The following is an 18,580-nucleotide window of genomic DNA, read 5'->3' on the forward strand; positions in this document are numbered from 1 at the left end:
ATTTTACTTCCCGCATTGAAGCATCCAACAACAAACAAAAATACATTTTTAAAATTGTTAATAGCTTCACTAAGCCTAAAATTCTAACCCAAGAGATTCCCCCGTCTCAGACTTTGTGTAATGACATCGCCAACTATTTCACCCAGAAAATAGATACACTCACAAAAGAAGTCGAGGAAGAAGTGTCTGGGAATGAAACCGAAATGAACCTTCTTCATCCCAGATGGGAAAGCTTTAGCCATATTAGTCTAGAAGATTCCCTTCAGGGAATTTCTGCCCTTAAAACAGGATCCCCTTTCGACCCCTGCTCCCCTACGTTGCTTAAATCCATAATACAGGAGGTCGATCCGTGTATTAACTCCATCATCAACTCGTCCCTGCAATCAGGGGAGATTCCCCCAAAATGGAAGGTGGCGGCAGTGAGACCGTTACAGAAAAAGACGCTACAGGACCCTACAACTTTGTCCAACCTACGCCCTATCTCTCTTCTCCCTGCCATTTGCAAGATCACAGAATCCTGTGCTAATAAACAACTGATGGCATTCCTAGAAGAAAATGAAATTCTGCATCCCTGTCAAGCAGGTTTCAGGACCCACCATTCCACCGAATCTGCACTTTTGTCATCTACCGAAACCATTCGTGCTGCATTGGATCAGGGCAAGCTGGCTGTCCTGATCTTATTAGATCTCTCTGCAGCATTTGACACGGTATCCCATGCTATCCTTTTACATCGCCTTGCTAATGCAGGCATAGCAGGAACCGTGCTCGAATGGTTCAAAAACTATCTGGCGCACAGGCGCCAGATCGTTACGTTGGGCGATTTTTGTGCGGAAGAAAAAACCATGAAAACAGGGGTTCCACAGGGCCCTAGTTTGAGCCCCACTTTATTTAACCTTTATATGGTCCCCCTATTAAAATTAATCTCTTCCTTTAACATCAGTACTATCGCCTACGCTGATGACACCCAGCTTGTTCTGACTCTTGATAAGAATCAATCTAATGCAGAATTGACACTGAAAGAATGCCTGTCAGCAACTTTTAAATGGATGACACAAAATCACCTAAAATGTAACTCGGCAAAAACAGAGATTGTGCCTTTTGGTCCTAACAACTGTTTTTCCCCACAAGATTGGTGGCCTGAAAAGGTAGAGGCTCCCCCGAAGACTATCAATGCCGCTCAAAATCTGGGCATTAAGTTCGACAATACTTTGTCATTTAATCAGCAAGCCAAAGAAGTAGCAGGGATATGCTTTGGTATCATCAGGAGTCTCAAGAAATTTTTTGATCTTCTCCCCCTGAGTGCCAGACGTACTGTTGCTGTAGCTCTAATAACAGCCAGGCTGGACTATTGTAATAGTCTGTATACGGGGCTAAATAAATCAGCCGTGCACAGACTTCAAGTGGTCCAGCATGCAGCCGCCAGGTTGGTCCTCAGACTGCCTAGAAAGTCCTCGGCTTCTGCAGATTTGGATGCCTTACATTGGCTCCCAGTACATAAGCGCATCATGTTCAAGGTTCTTACCATCACATACAGAGCCTTCCACCACCAAGGCCCACTGTATTTGCGCAAGTACTTTAGACAATATCATCCGTCACGGACACTCAGGTCTTCCACAGCAAACTTGCTCTATGTTCCCAGGTTTAAAATGATGACAAGAGGAGGAAAATCCATTGCAGTGATTGGCGCCAGAGCATGGAATAATTTACCTCCATCCCTGCGTCAATCTGCAATAGAGAAAAAATTTAGAAAATTATTAAAAACATGGATCTATTCCCAGCCAGACTCCGGATGCATGGTGCTTCTTTAATCCTCTCTGCAGACAGGTAGTTTTGCCATGACATTTTGCTGCCAACGGACTATCAGGAATCTAAGCGCCAAGATACTCCCTGGAGTGGTAGCGCGCTATACAAGTGCCATTTCACATGACATCACATCACAATGCCAGGAGATTGCGACATATTGGGGAGTAATTATGCATACAATTACACAAGTTAGCGGAGCCACCGTATCTCCAGAACCCAAGAGGTGTCTCCTAAACATCTGGGATCCAACGGATCTAAACCATGCGGCTCAAGACTGGGCAACGCTGGGTATGATGTTAGCCAAAAGTAACCTCGCTAAACACTGGGGAGCACAGGTTACTCCAACATATCGGGAACGGTGTAGCGACATGAATGGAGCCATGGTGGCGGAGAAGGCAGTATATACACATAGGGGGTACCTTAAGAAGTGGAAGCAGGTTTGGGGAGAGTGGAACTATTTTAGAGGGAATATCTGTGACCCAGCGCCTGCCGAGTCAGCAACAGACAGTGAATAAAGGAAGCAAAACAATGTTATTCACGTTACTACATTAGCAATTCAACGATTGTATAACCTCATCGGGAGAGGCTGTTTGTGATATGACGCATGTATGTATCTTTGCTAATCTGTAACCAAACTGATATATGTTAACTCAATGTATAATAAAAAGATTATTGAAAAAAAAAAAAAAGAATGGTTGGCCTTGTGGCAGATGAGATATTTGAGACCACCATGCTAACATTTCTAGTATTCTTGAGGTAATTCTGATCAAGTCTTCGAAAGAGCCTTTCGACTGGATCCAGTGCATTTAGAGCTCCTCTTGCAGTGGTCTCATCTTCAGTCGTGGTAAAGGAACCAGGTTTATTGCCGAAGAGAACAGGGTTATTAGCCGCACTGAACAGACTTACTTTTGGAAATCTTTAGAGGCAAGTTTGTCAACCTTCGCTGCCTGTTTTGCAACAGATAGGCTTTGTTTTTGATTGTATCCAGTTGGCTCCCAAAAACATTGTGACTTGGGCTTAATGGCGATTTATTCAAAATGTTAGACTATCCCCAGTCCGTGAAACAGTGAGAGGCAAGCCTTGGTAGCTTTGGCAGCTTGTTGTCGTGATGAGGCTTTTAGCAGCCAGATGTCTAGGTAGGGGAATACCGGATTACCTTTTTTCGGAGTGTGGCTGCTACAGGGGGAGACATTTGGTGAATATCTGAGGAGCTGACTTAAGGCCAAATGGGAGGACTTTGAACTGGTAATGGGTACCGGCTACGGTGAAGCAGAGAAATATGCGATGCTTTGGATGTATGGGAATGCAGAAATATGCATCTAGTAAATCTAAAGAGGTCATGTAATCTCAGTTGTTTAGCAGGTGCAGGATGTCAGAGAGAGTAATAATAAAGATTGTTTGCGGAGAAATTTGTTTAGTTTCCTGAGGTCTAGGATGGGTCTCCATTCCCATTTTCTTTCGTACAAAGATAACATGTGAGCAGAATTTCATGCCTTTCTGAGAACAATAGGCACAGGGTCAGACTGATTTGCATATGGCCATGTTTGAACTGGGGTGGTAGAGTGGGTTAAAGAACGGTGATGGATTAAACCCAGATCTTTTGACTTGGTGTGAGTGTTTGATTGGTTCAGATGCTCCGTCCATCACCACCCCCTTTTGTACCGCTCTGTTTGCCATAAGTTGGCAGGGTATGCTCAGACGGGAGTCCCTTGCTCACTTTGCCACTGGATTCAAGCAAGCCTGGCTGAAGACAGCTGAAATGCCAGAAACCGATCCTAGGAAGCTTGTTTCCAGTCCAGGGAAGGCATGGCTTGGCAGTTCGGGCTGGACTGTTCCCATAGGCACAGGGTCGGACTGATTTGCATATGGCCATGTCTGAACTGGGGTGGTAGAGTGGGTTAAAGAAGGTGATGGATTAAACCCAGATCTTTTTGACTGGGTGTGAGTGTTTGATTGGTTCAGATGCTCCGTCCATCACCACCCCCTTTTGTACTGCTTCTGAGAACAAGGGACCTTTTCTATTGCCAGCTTTATTAGAGCTTTACTCCTGAGGAGGGTGCGTCCCTTTTGGAGGATTGTTTGGTGGTCTCTGCACATATTCCAGGGTATATCCGAAGTTTACTGATTCGAATACCCATTTGTCTGACATTATCACTTTCCATTGAGGTAGGCAGTTGGAAATATTCACACCTACATGAAGAGGAGTGGATGTAGCCAGTACCTGGTCTAGGTCACTGTTTATGACCTGCATCTCAAACCTGAGGGGAGGGGCGTTTGCTTCCGGACGGGCATTGTTTGTTATAACCTGCTGAGAGTAGTTGCTAACTTTTCTTTTTTAAAGCATGATTTATATTTTCCACAAAGACAAACAGCATTTAGTCTGTTCATAGACGTACATTGCGATCGATAAAATTATGCGATTTATACCATCCTGGAGTGAGATCATTTTAAGCGTCAGGCCCAATCATCACCGCCCCTTGACCAGTCACTTCCCGTCCCCCTGTGGGATTTCCCACTAATGGGTCTTGATCCGATTGTGAGCCTACAGACGTTTGTGTTAATAAGTAGGATTTATATTGCTGCCATATGTCTAGTGGTCTTGAACTCTGGGTTGCAACTGGGCATACAAATCACTATTGGTATTACAGTAGGACATGCTAAATAGCCAATCCTTCAACATTGGCAAGTACTTGCTCCCCCATTTCAGCGCTACTTCTCTCTTCGCTAACAGCAACGCCAATGCACAGAGGCATCCGGATGTCTTGGGGAGGGTCTTAACATATCCAAGTAATGCCATTAAGGGAGTAGGTGTGATGTGCTGAGAGTAGTTGACGGTACACATGATGTTGGTAGGCAGGCCTATACTGTGATTGAAAGGGTTGGTATTGATGAGATTGTTGATAACCCCCTCTGCAGGTAGAGAAACCTCTTACTCTAGCCCCCGAAAGGGCAACTTCCCAAACTGAAGGGTCTCTAGATACCTAGCGATTTTAGTGTACGTCTTTATCGCCAGTAATGCGTCATCTATATGTTTTCTGAGCAAAGTTTCTCAGTCTTAGGCTGTGTCCAAGATCTTTGATTGGCCCTACAGCCTAAAGGACGTAGCTTGAAGTCATCCCTAGAGTCTTGTGACCCCTGCGCCAGCTAATTGGCAGAAACCTGTAGAGGTGATGTCAATTGCGCAATCTATTATCTCAGAGGATGTGCACTCACCCTCCTCGAGGACCTTTTTAGCTTCCGCCTCTTTGGCTTCAGGCACCAAGTCGACTAGGCCACTGACATCGGATCACATTGGACGGTCATTGCGACCCAGGATCGCTAGCAAGTTGGCCACTCGAACTGTGATGGCAGACAAGAGGGAGAATCACTTCCCTATGATGTCCAAGCACCTGGCTTCTTTGTCTGGTGGTGCGGAGATGGGAGCAGAAGGCTTTTTGAACATCTTTGCGCCGCTTATGAGATGACAGAGTCAGGTTTAGGATGACTTGTGAGGCAAGCGGGGGAATCCCTGTAGCCTAGTACTTCTTGTCTAAGCTAGGTGGTACTGCTGCTACTGTAGCTGGGTTGTTCATTATCTTAATCCCTCCTCCTAGATATAGTCAATGGTGGGGATGGACCTCACAGACTTCCTTTCTTGCTCCTTGAAATCAAAAAGAAAACAAATAGACTTCTAAAGAGGCTGCGAGATGAAACTTCGTTGCAGCCTGGTCCATCAGGTTATGAAAGCACCCGATGTCTTCTGGGGGAAGAGTCTGAAGGGTGCAGTGGTGGCGGCGATGGAGAGGGGACAAGGTAGTCCTCCAACTCATCCCCTGGATGTTGGGATTCAGGGACTTCGCCTTCCTCCCTTTTCATCTTCATATGTTTGATTGTCTCTTGGTGGTGATGGTCATCTAGGTAGTTACAGGCGGAAAAATATGCCTTGGCATAGCAGGAGAAGCAGGTTGAGGTGGTGCTACCGGCTGCTCCTGTGGAGGGTCAGGAAATATTCTATAATCCTGCAGCATGGCCTGCAGATCCTGGATTAGCAATATGGGCATTTTGACTTCATCATACCTGGGCTGAGAATGAGGATGGCATTGGTAATGTTCATAGTGCAGCATGAGAGGGGCATAATAATGCTGTTCCTTACCTTCCACCTTACCCTGAGCTCGAATAGCCTGTCATCATCCGACTCTTCAAGTGACTTGGTGGCAAAGGTGAAACCTTGCTGGGGGGTGTCAATTCAGGTCTAAAAGCTATTTTTATAATTTTGGTGATTTTTATCACTGTGGGAGAGGTCGTCAACGACGTGAATGTGAGCTTGGGCGTCGACCATAGAAACTTCATTTTCGGTGCAGTCGTCAACGCTGTCTTTATAGATGTTGCTGCTGTCAACAGTGTCATTATCGACTGTGTAGTCGTCAATGTTGTCGTCAGTCACGCAGCCTGTGTCTTGATGGATATTACCCTTGCAATAAGATGGGTGCATCGCTGGCTGTCGAAGTACTCAACGACGTCAATGGTCTCATAGAAGAGATTGTAGTGACTGTCGTAATCGATACCGGCATCAACGGTGATGACATCAACAGCGTTTAGAGAGGATTTTTTTTTACCTCATCATGACGGTTTAGAGGAAGAAGAAAGCTTATGCTCCCCTGTCTTCATAGATGGAGTAAAAGGTTGCAAGGAGTTTTAGCTTCTCCTTTCTCAGAGAGTCATTATGATGGATTTTAAGGTCTTTCTGCTCTCCTTAGAAGCCTCTAGGTCAGATGATCTTGACCTTTTGTGGAATCTCACATATGTATCACTGTCCTCCTCTGAAGTGGTGTATTTCTGAGATTCAGACTTCTGTAGCCACAGAACTAGCTTTCCCTACCTGTCCTTTAAGGTTTTAAAAGTGAAAGTGCAAAATATTTTGCACTCCTTTACCTGATGCTGAGAGTAGAGGCAGTAAACATGGTCTTGGTGTGGATCATCCACATGTGGCTTTTTCTTCCTACAGGTCCTGCAGGATCTGAATAGGCCCTTCTTATAAGTCTCGGACATAGTATTTGTAGGCAAATCTTCAATGTATAGAAAAAAACTGAACAGAGCTCACTCCCTTACATGTTATGCGGTAGAACCTCTGAGGGATGCAGCCTCTTTTGGGAGTGTTCTAGAGTGTGCTGTCACCGGATTGGTCATAGTTCACGTTTGGTCCTTTAAAAAAAATATAATAGGACAAAGATAGGCGATTGAATTGACTTTGAACTGCCATGATAGTGTATGATATTGAAACATACTTCTTTCCTATGGTACCGTGGAACTCCCACTTCAACGACGGGGTGTAATTTAAGCATGTGAATCTATGAAAGATCCAATACTAGAGAACCTTGATTCCCATGCATGTTTCAAGGGTGTTGAGCAGTGTGTGTGGTCAAACATGTCAAAGGAGGAGGAGAGGTCTAAAAGAATCAGCAGAAATGAGTTACCTGTGTCAAGCGTCCTGTGTATGTCATCTATATTATTTAATATAGCTGTTTCTGTTCTAAATCCAGACTGAAAGATGTTCAAGAAGGTTGTGGTCTTCAATGTGTTGGCCGAGCTGTGACCGTACATATTTTTCAATGGCTTTTGCCAAGAAAAGGTACGTCGGTTATGGGGCGGAAGTTCTTTAGGTCTTTAGGGTGAGCCCCTGGTTTTTGAGGAGGGGAGTGATATGTACAAGTTTTATATTTAACAAGTAAAGAGCAACCTAAATGTGTAAGTTTTAGGCATTGTGCCTTGTGTTAGTAAGGAGTGGATGATGAGGTTCCATATCAGAGCAATTGTGTGTTTGAGTTCTTTTATTTATGCAGATAGTCTGCAAGGTGAATTGTTGGATTTAGTTCTGATATGACTTTAATAATTTAGTTATCTTCGAGTATTTTGTAATTCCTGTCATAAGAAGGGGTAGCAAAGGTTGCAGTGCTGTGGTCTCTTCATTCCTGTTGTTTTGATTTCAGTGTGCGTTTGTAGTCAACAGGGCCTGGTTGTTGTTTCCATTACTGTTCAGGGATGCTTCTATTTTCGAGAAGTTGTACAGTAAAGAATTTTGAGAATTCTTTGCACTGTTACGCGGTTTCCATTGTTTGTAGTGTGGGGTTTGGCAAGGTTTGTTATCTGATGATGTTGAAGAGTTCTTTTGAGTGGGCGGAGTGAGTGAGAAGCCATATAGAATTCCTCAAGTCAGAGGCTGTTATCTTGAGGTAAAGGAAAGTCAAGCTATACATCGTGTCCGGAATGAAAGAGAAAATCCAAGATCAGAGGGTGGATTCTGTCCACCAAAACCAAACAGTACAAGATGCAAGCTTAATAGTGTGATCAATTGTGTTCAATGCTTCGGAGAGGTCTAAAAGAGGATACATGTTGTCCAGTTGCATGGCACAGGTCATAAAGCAATGCAGACAATGTCCTTCCTTGGCTGAAAGTAAGCAAGGAAAATATAAAATGCCCAAGTGCTCTCTTTACAACCTACTAAGTACAAGAGCTGCACCTGTGTGTGCTTGATATATCCCAAAGATGTTGGGTATGCTTCTCTAGTAAAAGTCCCAGTCTCACAACCTCTAGAAGAATCATCATTTTAATCAGAGTTCAATGTAAAAAAACAGGTAGCATTCTCCAGTTCACAGATAAAGGCTTATCATGCAAAATGTGCTAAGTTGTTCAAGATATTATGCCACATGTAAGATGCACATATTCACAAACTGTATCAATACTGGGGCCACACGCTATTTACCATAAAATTAGTAGACATACATTATAAATAGCCGTGGTTATAAGAAGGACTTAAAGTAGTATGTACTAGAATCAATTTTGAAATAGAAATATCCGTATAACACCTTCGATGCTGATGACAAGCTCAGCTCGTCATGAGGTACACCTCTCCTACGCTCATGACGAGCTGAGCTCGTCATGAACGCATAGGTTTCCGTTTGCGGTTAGTGCACAGCGGAAATATGCGCCGCATCGATGCAGTTAAGAAAACACTTTTAAAAATATTAAACCTCTCATAACTCGATAAACCAAAGATACTCACCTTGTCATAGGGCAGGAGTCCTTTCAAAGGGAAGCGTAGGGTTGTGGGATCTAATTTCCATGAGTTGCAAATTGCACCAGAATTGTTCACCACAGGCAGAAGGCTACAACGTCCTACAAGCAGCATTGGGGAAAGGAAAATAATGAAAATTGGCAGTGCATCCAAGTAGGGAATACAAAAGTATACAGTAACCACCTAATAAATAATGAAATCTCCAAAATAGCTATAAAAAACATACAGACCACTAGAGATCTACACTCTCGCAACCAAACAGCACTTTATTAGGAGTGTACACACACAAAGATGAGTTAAGACTGAAGCTTTATGGCTTTTGACCCATGCTACTGAAATCTTTAGAGGGCCATGGAGCTGTTGCAATCAGTGGATGTTGAGCTATGAAATAAACTCAATATTTCCTAATATTCAATGGTCTAGAAACTTCTTTAGGCTACTGCATCAGACTTTAAAGTAATTTGTTTTGTAAATCACTAAAAATGTACAGTACATTGAGACCCTTTGTGCATTAAGTGAACCATGGAAAATTAAAGTGCTTAATGAAGGTCAAATCTGACTTGTGAATTAAACTCTGGTGGGGTCAGTTTTTTATTAAACTCTATATTGAAACGAGGTCGATCCTAAAATAAAATAAAAATACTTTGTTCTACTAGGTCAGCAAGTTGCTTCCTTACTCTTTCTTTTTTAATCCCAGAAGGGAGATAATTGATTTACAAATGGCAATCAACTCGCAGGGGCCAACATTAGTTGCTCCTGAAGCATTTTTCCTCTAAAGGGGTGTAACCGGGAGGGGGGGTGCAGGGGGGGGGGGCGCCCCCCCCCCTGCACCCCCCCCCCCCCCTGCACCCCGGACTGAGCCTATAAACTGTGACCCCCCCTCTTCTCTCAACAGGTGTCAGAGACCACGAGCTGGACCCCTGGAGCAGTCACATATAGCTGCGACGAAGAGGACTTCGAACACGGCCCCTTTAACTGGCCCAGAGCAGATGATGAGGAGGAGGGGCTGGTCTTCCCTACAAGAGACACCCAGAACCTGGATCAGGTGTGTCTATACACCGGAGGAGCGGTCAGAGAGGAACAGAGTGGAGGAGAGGCGTGGAGCAGCGGAATCGAGGAGAAGCGGAGAACGAAGAGGAAGGGAGACGAGACGTGGAGCGGAGGAGAAGACTGGAACAGAGGACTAACTTGGAGAGGGGGAGAGGAGCGGAGCAGCGGACCAGCGGGGCCCTCGGACAGAGCCGGGATCGGGAAAGGAACGGAGGACTCGGGAAAGCAACAGGGCGGCGGCGCATCAGGAAGGGGAGTATCCTGCGGAGAGGAGGAAGAGACGGGAAGCCGACTTCGAGGAGCATTTCGGAGACCCGCGGCAGCGACGGACCCAGGAGGGCAACGGACCCACGCTTCGCCCAGCCACTCCCCCGGAGGGGCGTGGCTAACAGAGGTACGGGGTCGGGTTACAGGGTGGTTGAGGTTTGGGAAAGGAGGACCCACTATCCCTTAGGTTAACATACCCCCTGCACTCCCCTCACTGAGTGAAACAGCATTGTAGCACAGAGTATCCCTCACCCCCTTCCCTGTTACAGTCTGTAGGAGCTAACTGGGTACTAAGACCTCCTCTGTTTTTTTGTCTCCCCCCTTCGGTGGAGTCTGGGGCAAGACGGAGCCCGACGTGCCTGGGAGAAGGAGCCCGATACGGCGGCGAGAACCGGAAGGCAACATAAAGACTAGGAAGGAAAGAAGCCGGTCCCCCGACCTGTAGGCGTTCGTCCAACTTGTACAGACAGACTGTTCCATTCAATAAAACCTTGTCTGAACCCTACAAAGACTCGTCTATTGCCTATTCCCACCCAATCGGCCACAAGGGGTAACAGATTAAACCTTCTAGCACTCATTAGCTTGGTATTTTCCCCTTGCATAAAAAGAGAGCAATTGAGGAAGCACAGAAAGATGCCAGTATTTACCTTATCACTCATCCATTGCAAACTGCATGTCTGGGATATTCTTTCCATGTATTAAAGAGAAGATGATCTGGGGAGGGAGGCTAGGGTATAAAGCTTATAAAGAAACAGGCTTTTTGCACGTTTACCCCCACATTTTGCTCTCATTTGTGACCACTAGGTACTGCTGTAATGGCTTAGAAATGCCCTGAGCCCTGCTAAACAAGAGTCATTGTATATACTGTGAACATAGAAATGGTATATGTGTGATTGGCTTGTCCCCAATTGGCATTGCTCAACTTACTTTTAAGTCCCTAGTATATGGTACCATTGATACCTCTGGCCTGTAAGCAGTGGTGTCTCTCATGGAATGCAGCATTGGTTGTTCCACCATAAGTACGAAAGGGTAAACACAATTACAGACTAGAATAGCAGTTTAAAACTACCAATTCAACTTTGTCATTTGACGCCATGACAATGCCCAAACCTCTCTTTTTAACACATGCAAGTCACCCCTAAAGTAAGCCTAAGGGAGGGTGCTGTGTGTTAAAAAGTGGAACTTGTACTTTTACAAGCTCCAGTAGTAAAAACCCTACTTTGTCATTTTTACTGTGGATAGGCTCGTAGAAACATTGACAAGAACAGAGTACAGGCTGACAACTCAGCTATGCAAACTTCTGAATGAGACTACTAAAGTTGGTAGGGTAAGGTATCAAAAGAATTAGTGCATAATAAATCCAATGTAATTGTTAAATCTAATTATTTAATGTGACCGATAGGCAAAGTGCATCTTTAAACGTTGCCACTTTAGTTGCCCGCTTACTGTTGTACTCAGGGTCTGTCCTGCAGACAGCCTTCTATCCTCCTGGGGAGACGTGCTAACGACTCCCAGGACAGAAGACAATAGGGGTCTGGCTGGAGAGAGGTGTTATCTCCCTCTCGCAGGAAGCCCCACGGATGTAAGACTAAAAGGCGGGCTTCAAATGAGAAGCTGCAACAGAAAGACAAATGGCCAGCACTTAGGACAGGGGCTGCTCTATTGTGAGGTAGGCAAGCTGGCTCTAGGGACAAGGAAGAGGTAGTCATTTGTCAGTCAGTTGTCAAATCAATTTCCAGGAGCATGTAGCCCCCTAGGTAAGAACACTTCTGGGTTGGGCTAAGGAGCTCTGAACCCCGTAAGAGGGTTTCTACCATATTGGGAGTAGGCAGAATGGTTCATCCTGGGAATGCCGGAAGCCACACCCAGTCATCAGCCCAATGACTAGAAACTGCATCCTATACCAAGGACATTTTTTGAGCATAAATAGGGCGCCCCTGGGACTCAGAACTCCGATCTCAACTGGACTGGAAGAAGAACCGATGAAAGACTGCGAAGCTAAACATTGTGCAAAGACACTATACTTGTCGGGACTACTACGATGTGGACTGCACCTAATGTGTAGTGAGCAGAGTCCAGGAAGTGGTAAGGAGGCAGACTAGTGCTGTCTCCTTCCTAAAAAAGTTTAAAATACGATGTTCCCTACCTGTGATTGCATCATCTTATTTTTTCTTTAACTGTCTTTGCCTGTGGTTGTCACAGTTTAAAACTGTAGTTTTAATCTGCCAGTGATTGCATAATTTATACCCAGAGACTGACCTTTGTGAACACCTACAGCACGATGTCAAACCAAATACAAAAAATTGTCAGGAAACACTGGTCAATTTTGAACACTGGATCAGAGGCTTTACCGCCTCATCTTTTTGCATTCAAACGCGGCCCCAACCTGAAAGACAAATTAATTCATACTCGACCCAAAACTAAGATACCACAGGCAGTTGGTACCCTGTGGGATTTGCCAGCTGTCGAGGGTCACCATCCATGTTGTACATGCGTACCCTGCCCACAAACATACAGATCAGTTACCATAGATAATGGCACTAGTCGTCCATGGCAGCATAGAAAGTTCACTAATTGCAATAGTGAGAAACTAATTTATATGATTATATGCCCATGCCAACTTAGATATATAGGCATGACGACAAGGAAAATCAAAGTGTGCATTTCAGAACATAAAAGTACTCTTTAAGAAAACAAGCCACAAAGCTAACTAGCATTTTTTGGAAGCAAAACATGGCCCGACAGAATTCACGTGGACTGTGGTAGAACAGCCGTTCATTCCTGACCATATAGCAGACATCAGTAAATATCTGCTGATGAAGGAACAGAAATGGGTGTATAAGCTAGGGACAGACAAAGAAGGTCTAAATGATGATATTCCCTGGATGTCACTCTAATCTGACACAAGCTATTACACTCACCAACATGTACATTTCATTATCTACATAAATGATGCCATACAATGAATATGCTACTTACCAGTATGCATCTGTTCTTGGCATGTAGGGCTGCTAACATTCATATCTTTTGCATTAGATCGCCGCCTAGTGTTGGGTCCGGATGATCGCACATTGTTGTCCTGGAAGAGTCTTCGAAGTATCCTGAGATAGGTGGCTCCTCCCCTGGACTACAGTGCGCATGGGCATCAGCTCCATCCCCAGATTGTTTTTAGCCATTGTGGCAGAGATGGAGTGTAAAGTGTAAAGGATGTCCATGCTAATGATTGAATGCAAGAGTATGTCTGCAGCTGCGACAGGCACCGGGGAGGAGGGTGGGCGATATGAATGTTAGCAGCCCTACATGCCAAGAACAGATGCATACTGGTAAGTAGCATATTCAGTTCGAGGCATGTGGGCTGCTAAATTCATATCTTTTGCATAGAATGTATAGCAGTCCCTCCATTAGCGGCGGTTGCCCGTGCCAGCTGCAGAAACTTGAAAAAGTGTCTTGAGAACAGCCTGCCCAACAGCTGCTTGCTGTTTGGAATGCACATCAACACAGTAGTGTTTTGTAAAGGTATGTGGTGTAACCCATGTGGCTGCTCTACAAATGTCCTCTAAAGGAATGTTCCCCAGGAAAGCCATGGATGCCCCCAATTTGCGTGTGGAGTGCGCCCTTGGGGGTATTGTTAAGGTGCGTTTAGCCTTTTGATAGCATATCTGGATGCACTTAACAATCCATCTGGCGATTCCTGCTTTGGAAATAGGGTTGCCCTTGTGCTGTGGCGAGAAGGCAACAAAAAGTTGCTTTGTTTTCCTAAAGTGTTGTGTCCTGTCAATATAGTACATCAACGCCCTCCTAACGTCCAAAGTATGGAGCATTCTTTCCGCCACCGTTTGTGGGTTTTGGAAGAATGCAGGCAAGTCAATAGTTTGGTTGAGATGAAACTGTGACACCACCTTCGGAAGGAATTTGGGGTTAGTACGCAGTACCACCCTATTTGGATGAATTTGTATGAATGGCTCTTGGATTGTGAGCGCTTGCAGCTCACTGACACGTCTCAGTGAAGTGATAGCAATAAGGAAAGCCACTTTCCATGTTAGGAACTGGAGTTCACACGAGTGTAGTGGCTCAAAAGGTGGTCCCATCAGCCTGGTGAGGACCACATTGAGGTTCCACACCGGAGCTGGCGGTGTTCTTGGGGGAATGACTCGTTTCAGACCTTCAAGGAAAGCCTTAATGGCAGGCACTCTGAAGACAGAGAGATGCTGCCTGTTCTGAACATAAGCTGCTATGGCGGATAGATGTATCCGAATGGAAGTGTACGCTAGATTGCACTTGTAAAGATGTAACAGATAGCAAATGATGTTAGGGATAGATGCATCTAGCGGGTTTATGCTATTGGCTGTACAGTGAAGGACGAAACGCTTCCATTTTGCAGCATAGCATGCTCTGGTAGTCGGCTTCCTTGCCTCTTTGATGATGTCCATGCATTCTGGAGGTAGGTGAAGGTAGCCAAACTCTAGGACTTCAGGAGCCAGATCGCCAGGTTGAGCTGTTGCGGATCTGGATGCTGAATGTCTCCATGGTTCTGCGTCAAAAGCCTGGGCGTTAGGCGCAGCCTTTGATGCGGCACCACCGAGAGTTCCAGAAACGTGGTGTACCATGCTTGGCGTGCCCACATTGGAGCAACTAGGATGAGTGTCATCGAGTGCTGCCTTAGTTTTCTTGCCACCAGCGGTATCAGAGGTGCTGGGGGAAAAGCGTACGCAAATTTGCCTGACCAGTTCATCCATATCGCATTCCCCTGCGACTGTGGGTGAGGGAACCTGGCGGCAAAGTGTTGGCATTTTGCGTTTTCGTGTGTGGCAAACAGGTCTATCTCCGGATGACCCCACTGCTGGAAGTACGGGAGGAGTACTGATGGATGTAACTCCCACTCGTGCATTTGATGGCTGTATCTGCTGAGCAGATCCGCCATCAGATTGTCCTTGCCCGGGAGGTGTTCTGCCATGAGGAAGATGTTCCTCTGAATGGCCCACTTCCACATGCTCTGAGCCAGATGAGACAGCTGCGGCGAGTGGGTGCCTCCCTGCTTTTGAATGTAGTACATCGCTGTCATGTTGTCCGTCCGGACTAACACTACCTTGTTGCACAGATGTACATTGAAGGACTTGAGTGCCATGAAGATTGCCATCAGTTCCAGATAGTTGATGTGCATCTTCTGTTGCTGCGTGGTCCATAGTCCCTGCACAGTGTAAGTGAGCAGATGAGCTCCCCATCCCTGGAGAGATGCGTCCGTTGTCAGGGTAATCTGTGGCACTGGCTCTTGGAACAGTCGGCCCTTGCAAAGGTTGTGTGGATTCCACCAATGCAGAGAGTTGTACGCCCGACTGGTAACCAACACTAGGTCAGTCAATTGTCCCCGAGCCTGTGTCCACTGATTTGCTAAGCACTCTTGCAGCGGACGCATATGCAACCTTGCGTGAGGGACTATGAAGATGCAGGAGGCCATCATGCCAATCAACTGCATGAATACTCGCGCTGGGAGCGAGTGTTGTGGTTTGAACTTCTGTATTAGAGACTGCATGCTGTCTATCCTGACCTTGTTTGGCTGAGCCATGGCTGTCAGGGTATTTATCGTCGCGCCCAGAAACTGTTGCACATGTGCTGGTTGAAGGTGCGACTTTGGGTAGTTCAGCGAGAAGCCCAGATTGTGAAGGAGGTGAATGGTAGTCGACATGTCCGCGGCGCACTGTTGTTCCGACTTGGCTTGAACGAGCCAGTCGTTTAGGTAGGGGTAGACATGGATGTTCTGCCTCCTGAGGTGCGCCGCTACCGTCGCCAGACACTTGGTAAACACTCTTGGGGCGGTTGTCACTCCGAAGGGTAGGACTTTGAACTGATAATGCCTGCCTTGGATAGTGAACCTGAGATATTTTCTGTGGGACGGGTGTAGTGGTATGTGGAAATAAGCATCCTTGAGGTCTAAGGTTGCTAAGAAGTCCCCTTGGTTCAGCAAGGGAAGAATCTGTTGCAGTGTAAGCATATGGAAATGTTCTGATAGTATATACAGGTTGAGGGGACGCAGATCTAGAATGGGTCTGAGGGATCCGTCCTTCTTTGGAATAAGGAAGTACAGGGAATATACCCCTGTGTCTTCCTCGTCCACTGGCACGAGCTCGATTGCGCCTTTTTGCAGCATCACCACTACTTCTTGCTGCAATAAGTGCAAGTGCTCTGCGGACATAGGCCGTTGCCTTGGTGGAATGTTGGGTGGAGTGGACTTTAACTCTAGACAATAACCGTACTGGACAAGTTGTCGTACCCACCTGTCTGTGGTGATGTTTGTCCAGACTGGCAGGAACTGCTGGAGTCTCCCCCCGACAGGTGTTAAATGGTCGGGGGGCAGTGACAGAGAGTCACTGTTTGTTTGGGGCAGAGGAACGGGAGTTGTTGTTTCCTCTGCCACGTCCTCTGGTGCTGTTTCCTCGATAACCCCCTTTATTCTGTTTGGGGTACGAGGACTGTGCTCCACCTCTAGTGAACTGTGATTGTTGACCCAACTGTCCTCGGGTGACTCCACGTGCACCTGAGCGACGAAAAGTGTTGCCCCGGAATTGTTGTGACTGAAGGGCCCCCATAGACTTAGCTGTTTCGTTGTCTTTCTTAATCTTTTCGAGGGTGGTGTCAACATCAGGACCAAACAGTCTATCAGGATTGACGGGCTGATTGAGTATGGTCGTTTGAATGTCTGGTTTAAACCCCGATATGCGTAGCCACGCTTGTCGTCTCAGCATGACGCTAGTGTTAATAGCCCTAGCTGCTGTGTCTGCGGCATCAAGTGCACACTTTATGGCTGCGTTGGAGATGAGTTTTCCCTCCTCTATAAGCAGTTTGGTACCCTCTTGAAACTGCGAAGGCAGGTGTTGTAAAAGTTGCTCTAGGGTGTCGTAATGCGCCCTATCATAACGTGCCAATAGCGCCTGTGTGTTCGCAATACGCCAGAAATTGGCAGCCTGCGCAGCTACCCTTTTGCCCCCTGCCTCAAGCACTTTAGACTCCTTGTCCGGGGGAGGAGCTTCACCCGTTGTCTGGGAGTTTGCCCTCTTGCGGGCATTTGCGACCACAAGAGAGTCTAGTGGCAACTGTCCCCGAATGTATGCAGGGTCTGCAGGTGCTGGTTTGTATTTCTTCTCGATGCGTGGATTGACCACCCTCGCCCTGGTAGGCTCTTTAAAGATTTCCGCAGCATGCTTAAGGACACCTTTGAGCATAGGAAGTGTTTTGACTGTCCTTTCAGAGACTGAAAAAGTGTCAAACAGAAAATCTTCCTCCACTGGGTCAGCATGCATGTCCACATCATGATTAGCAGCTGCCCGTTCAATGAGTGCATGAAATCCTGCAGAGTCTTCTGTTGGGGATTCACGTGCACTGAAAGGCTGTGGGTCCTGCCCCACCTTTTGGATTCCCTGGTCACCTATGTCGTCATAGGAATCCTGTTGTGCATCGGGGTCATTGATGGGGAAAGTGTACTGGTCATCTTGTCCATATTCCTCTCCCTCAGAGTGGTCGGGGGAAGGTGTTGGACTCCTTCTAGGAGGAGGCTGGATAGGTTCAATCAGGGCTGGAGCGTCCTGTGTAGGCCTTTTCTTCTTCAGTGGGATAACATAGGAGTCCACTGGTTGGGAAGTGATCTTCCGCTTGTAAAGGGTCAACTTGCCCGTGTCTGCGTCGATAAAACGCTCAGAATCGTCTCCTGAGTCGAGTTGTCGACCCAATACTCCAGCAGACGTGGACGAGTCCGATGTCTTTGGCGCCGTCTTTGGCGCAAAGGCCTTTGGTGCCTCCTTTGGCGGCAGAAGGAAGAGAAGCTTGCCAGCAGGCTTTGCCGGCATGTCCATCGGCTTCTGGTGCGACGGCGCCGGAGCCGACGTCGCAGAGGCCTTATCCCGAATTCTTTGGAGTGAAGTGGCGATGAGGGATGCGTCACTCACAGCGGCACTTGGCGCCGACGAGGAGGCCTTCACCTTGCCTTCGGTTCAGACGTCGTGTTGCCCCTTCGGAATCTTAGACGTCGATGCTGCAGCCGTAGACACAGAGTCCTTGGACCGATGTGTTGAGCCTCCGCTCTTCGATCCGTGTGATGTTGCAGACTCCGTCTCAACCACGCGTCCGACTAACGACGTCCCAGTCGGTACTGGAGTCCTGTCTCCGACTTTGGTGGACTTTGACGGCGTCGCCCCGGTCGACCCGTGCCGGACGACCTTCTTAGAGGATGCCTCCTCCGCTGACGACTTCGGCACTGTCGAATCAACAGTTTTCTTCGACTTCTGTGGACCGGAGGCCGACGGAGCCGATGAGGTAGCAGGCTTTGGCATTTTTGGTGGAACGACCGCCATCTTAGGTGCACTCGAATCCGTTAGTTTCGGTTTCGTTTTCGGGTCGGCCATTTTAGGCGTAGTCGAT

General features: G+C 46.7%; 1 protein-coding gene across 3 annotated transcripts in view; it reads right to left on the minus strand.

Moving 5' to 3' along the window:
• The window catches only part of MED23 (mediator complex subunit 23), a 684,519-nt gene that overhangs the window by 527,922 nt on the left and 138,017 nt on the right, over positions 1–18,580 (minus strand). For all 3 annotated transcript variants that reach the window (XM_078649215.1, XM_078649213.1, XM_078649212.1), the window contains exon 9: positions 8,843–8,955. In XM_078649215.1, coding sequence (XP_078505341.1) covers positions 8,843–8,955 — 113 coding nt within the window. The remainder of the gene's footprint in view (positions 1–8,842; positions 8,956–18,580) is intronic.

Source organism: Lissotriton helveticus, chromosome 6 (assembly GCF_964261635.1).
Source record: "Lissotriton helveticus chromosome 6, aLisHel1.1, whole genome shotgun sequence".
Taxonomy (NCBI): Eukaryota; Metazoa; Chordata; class Amphibia; order Caudata; family Salamandridae; genus Lissotriton; species Lissotriton helveticus.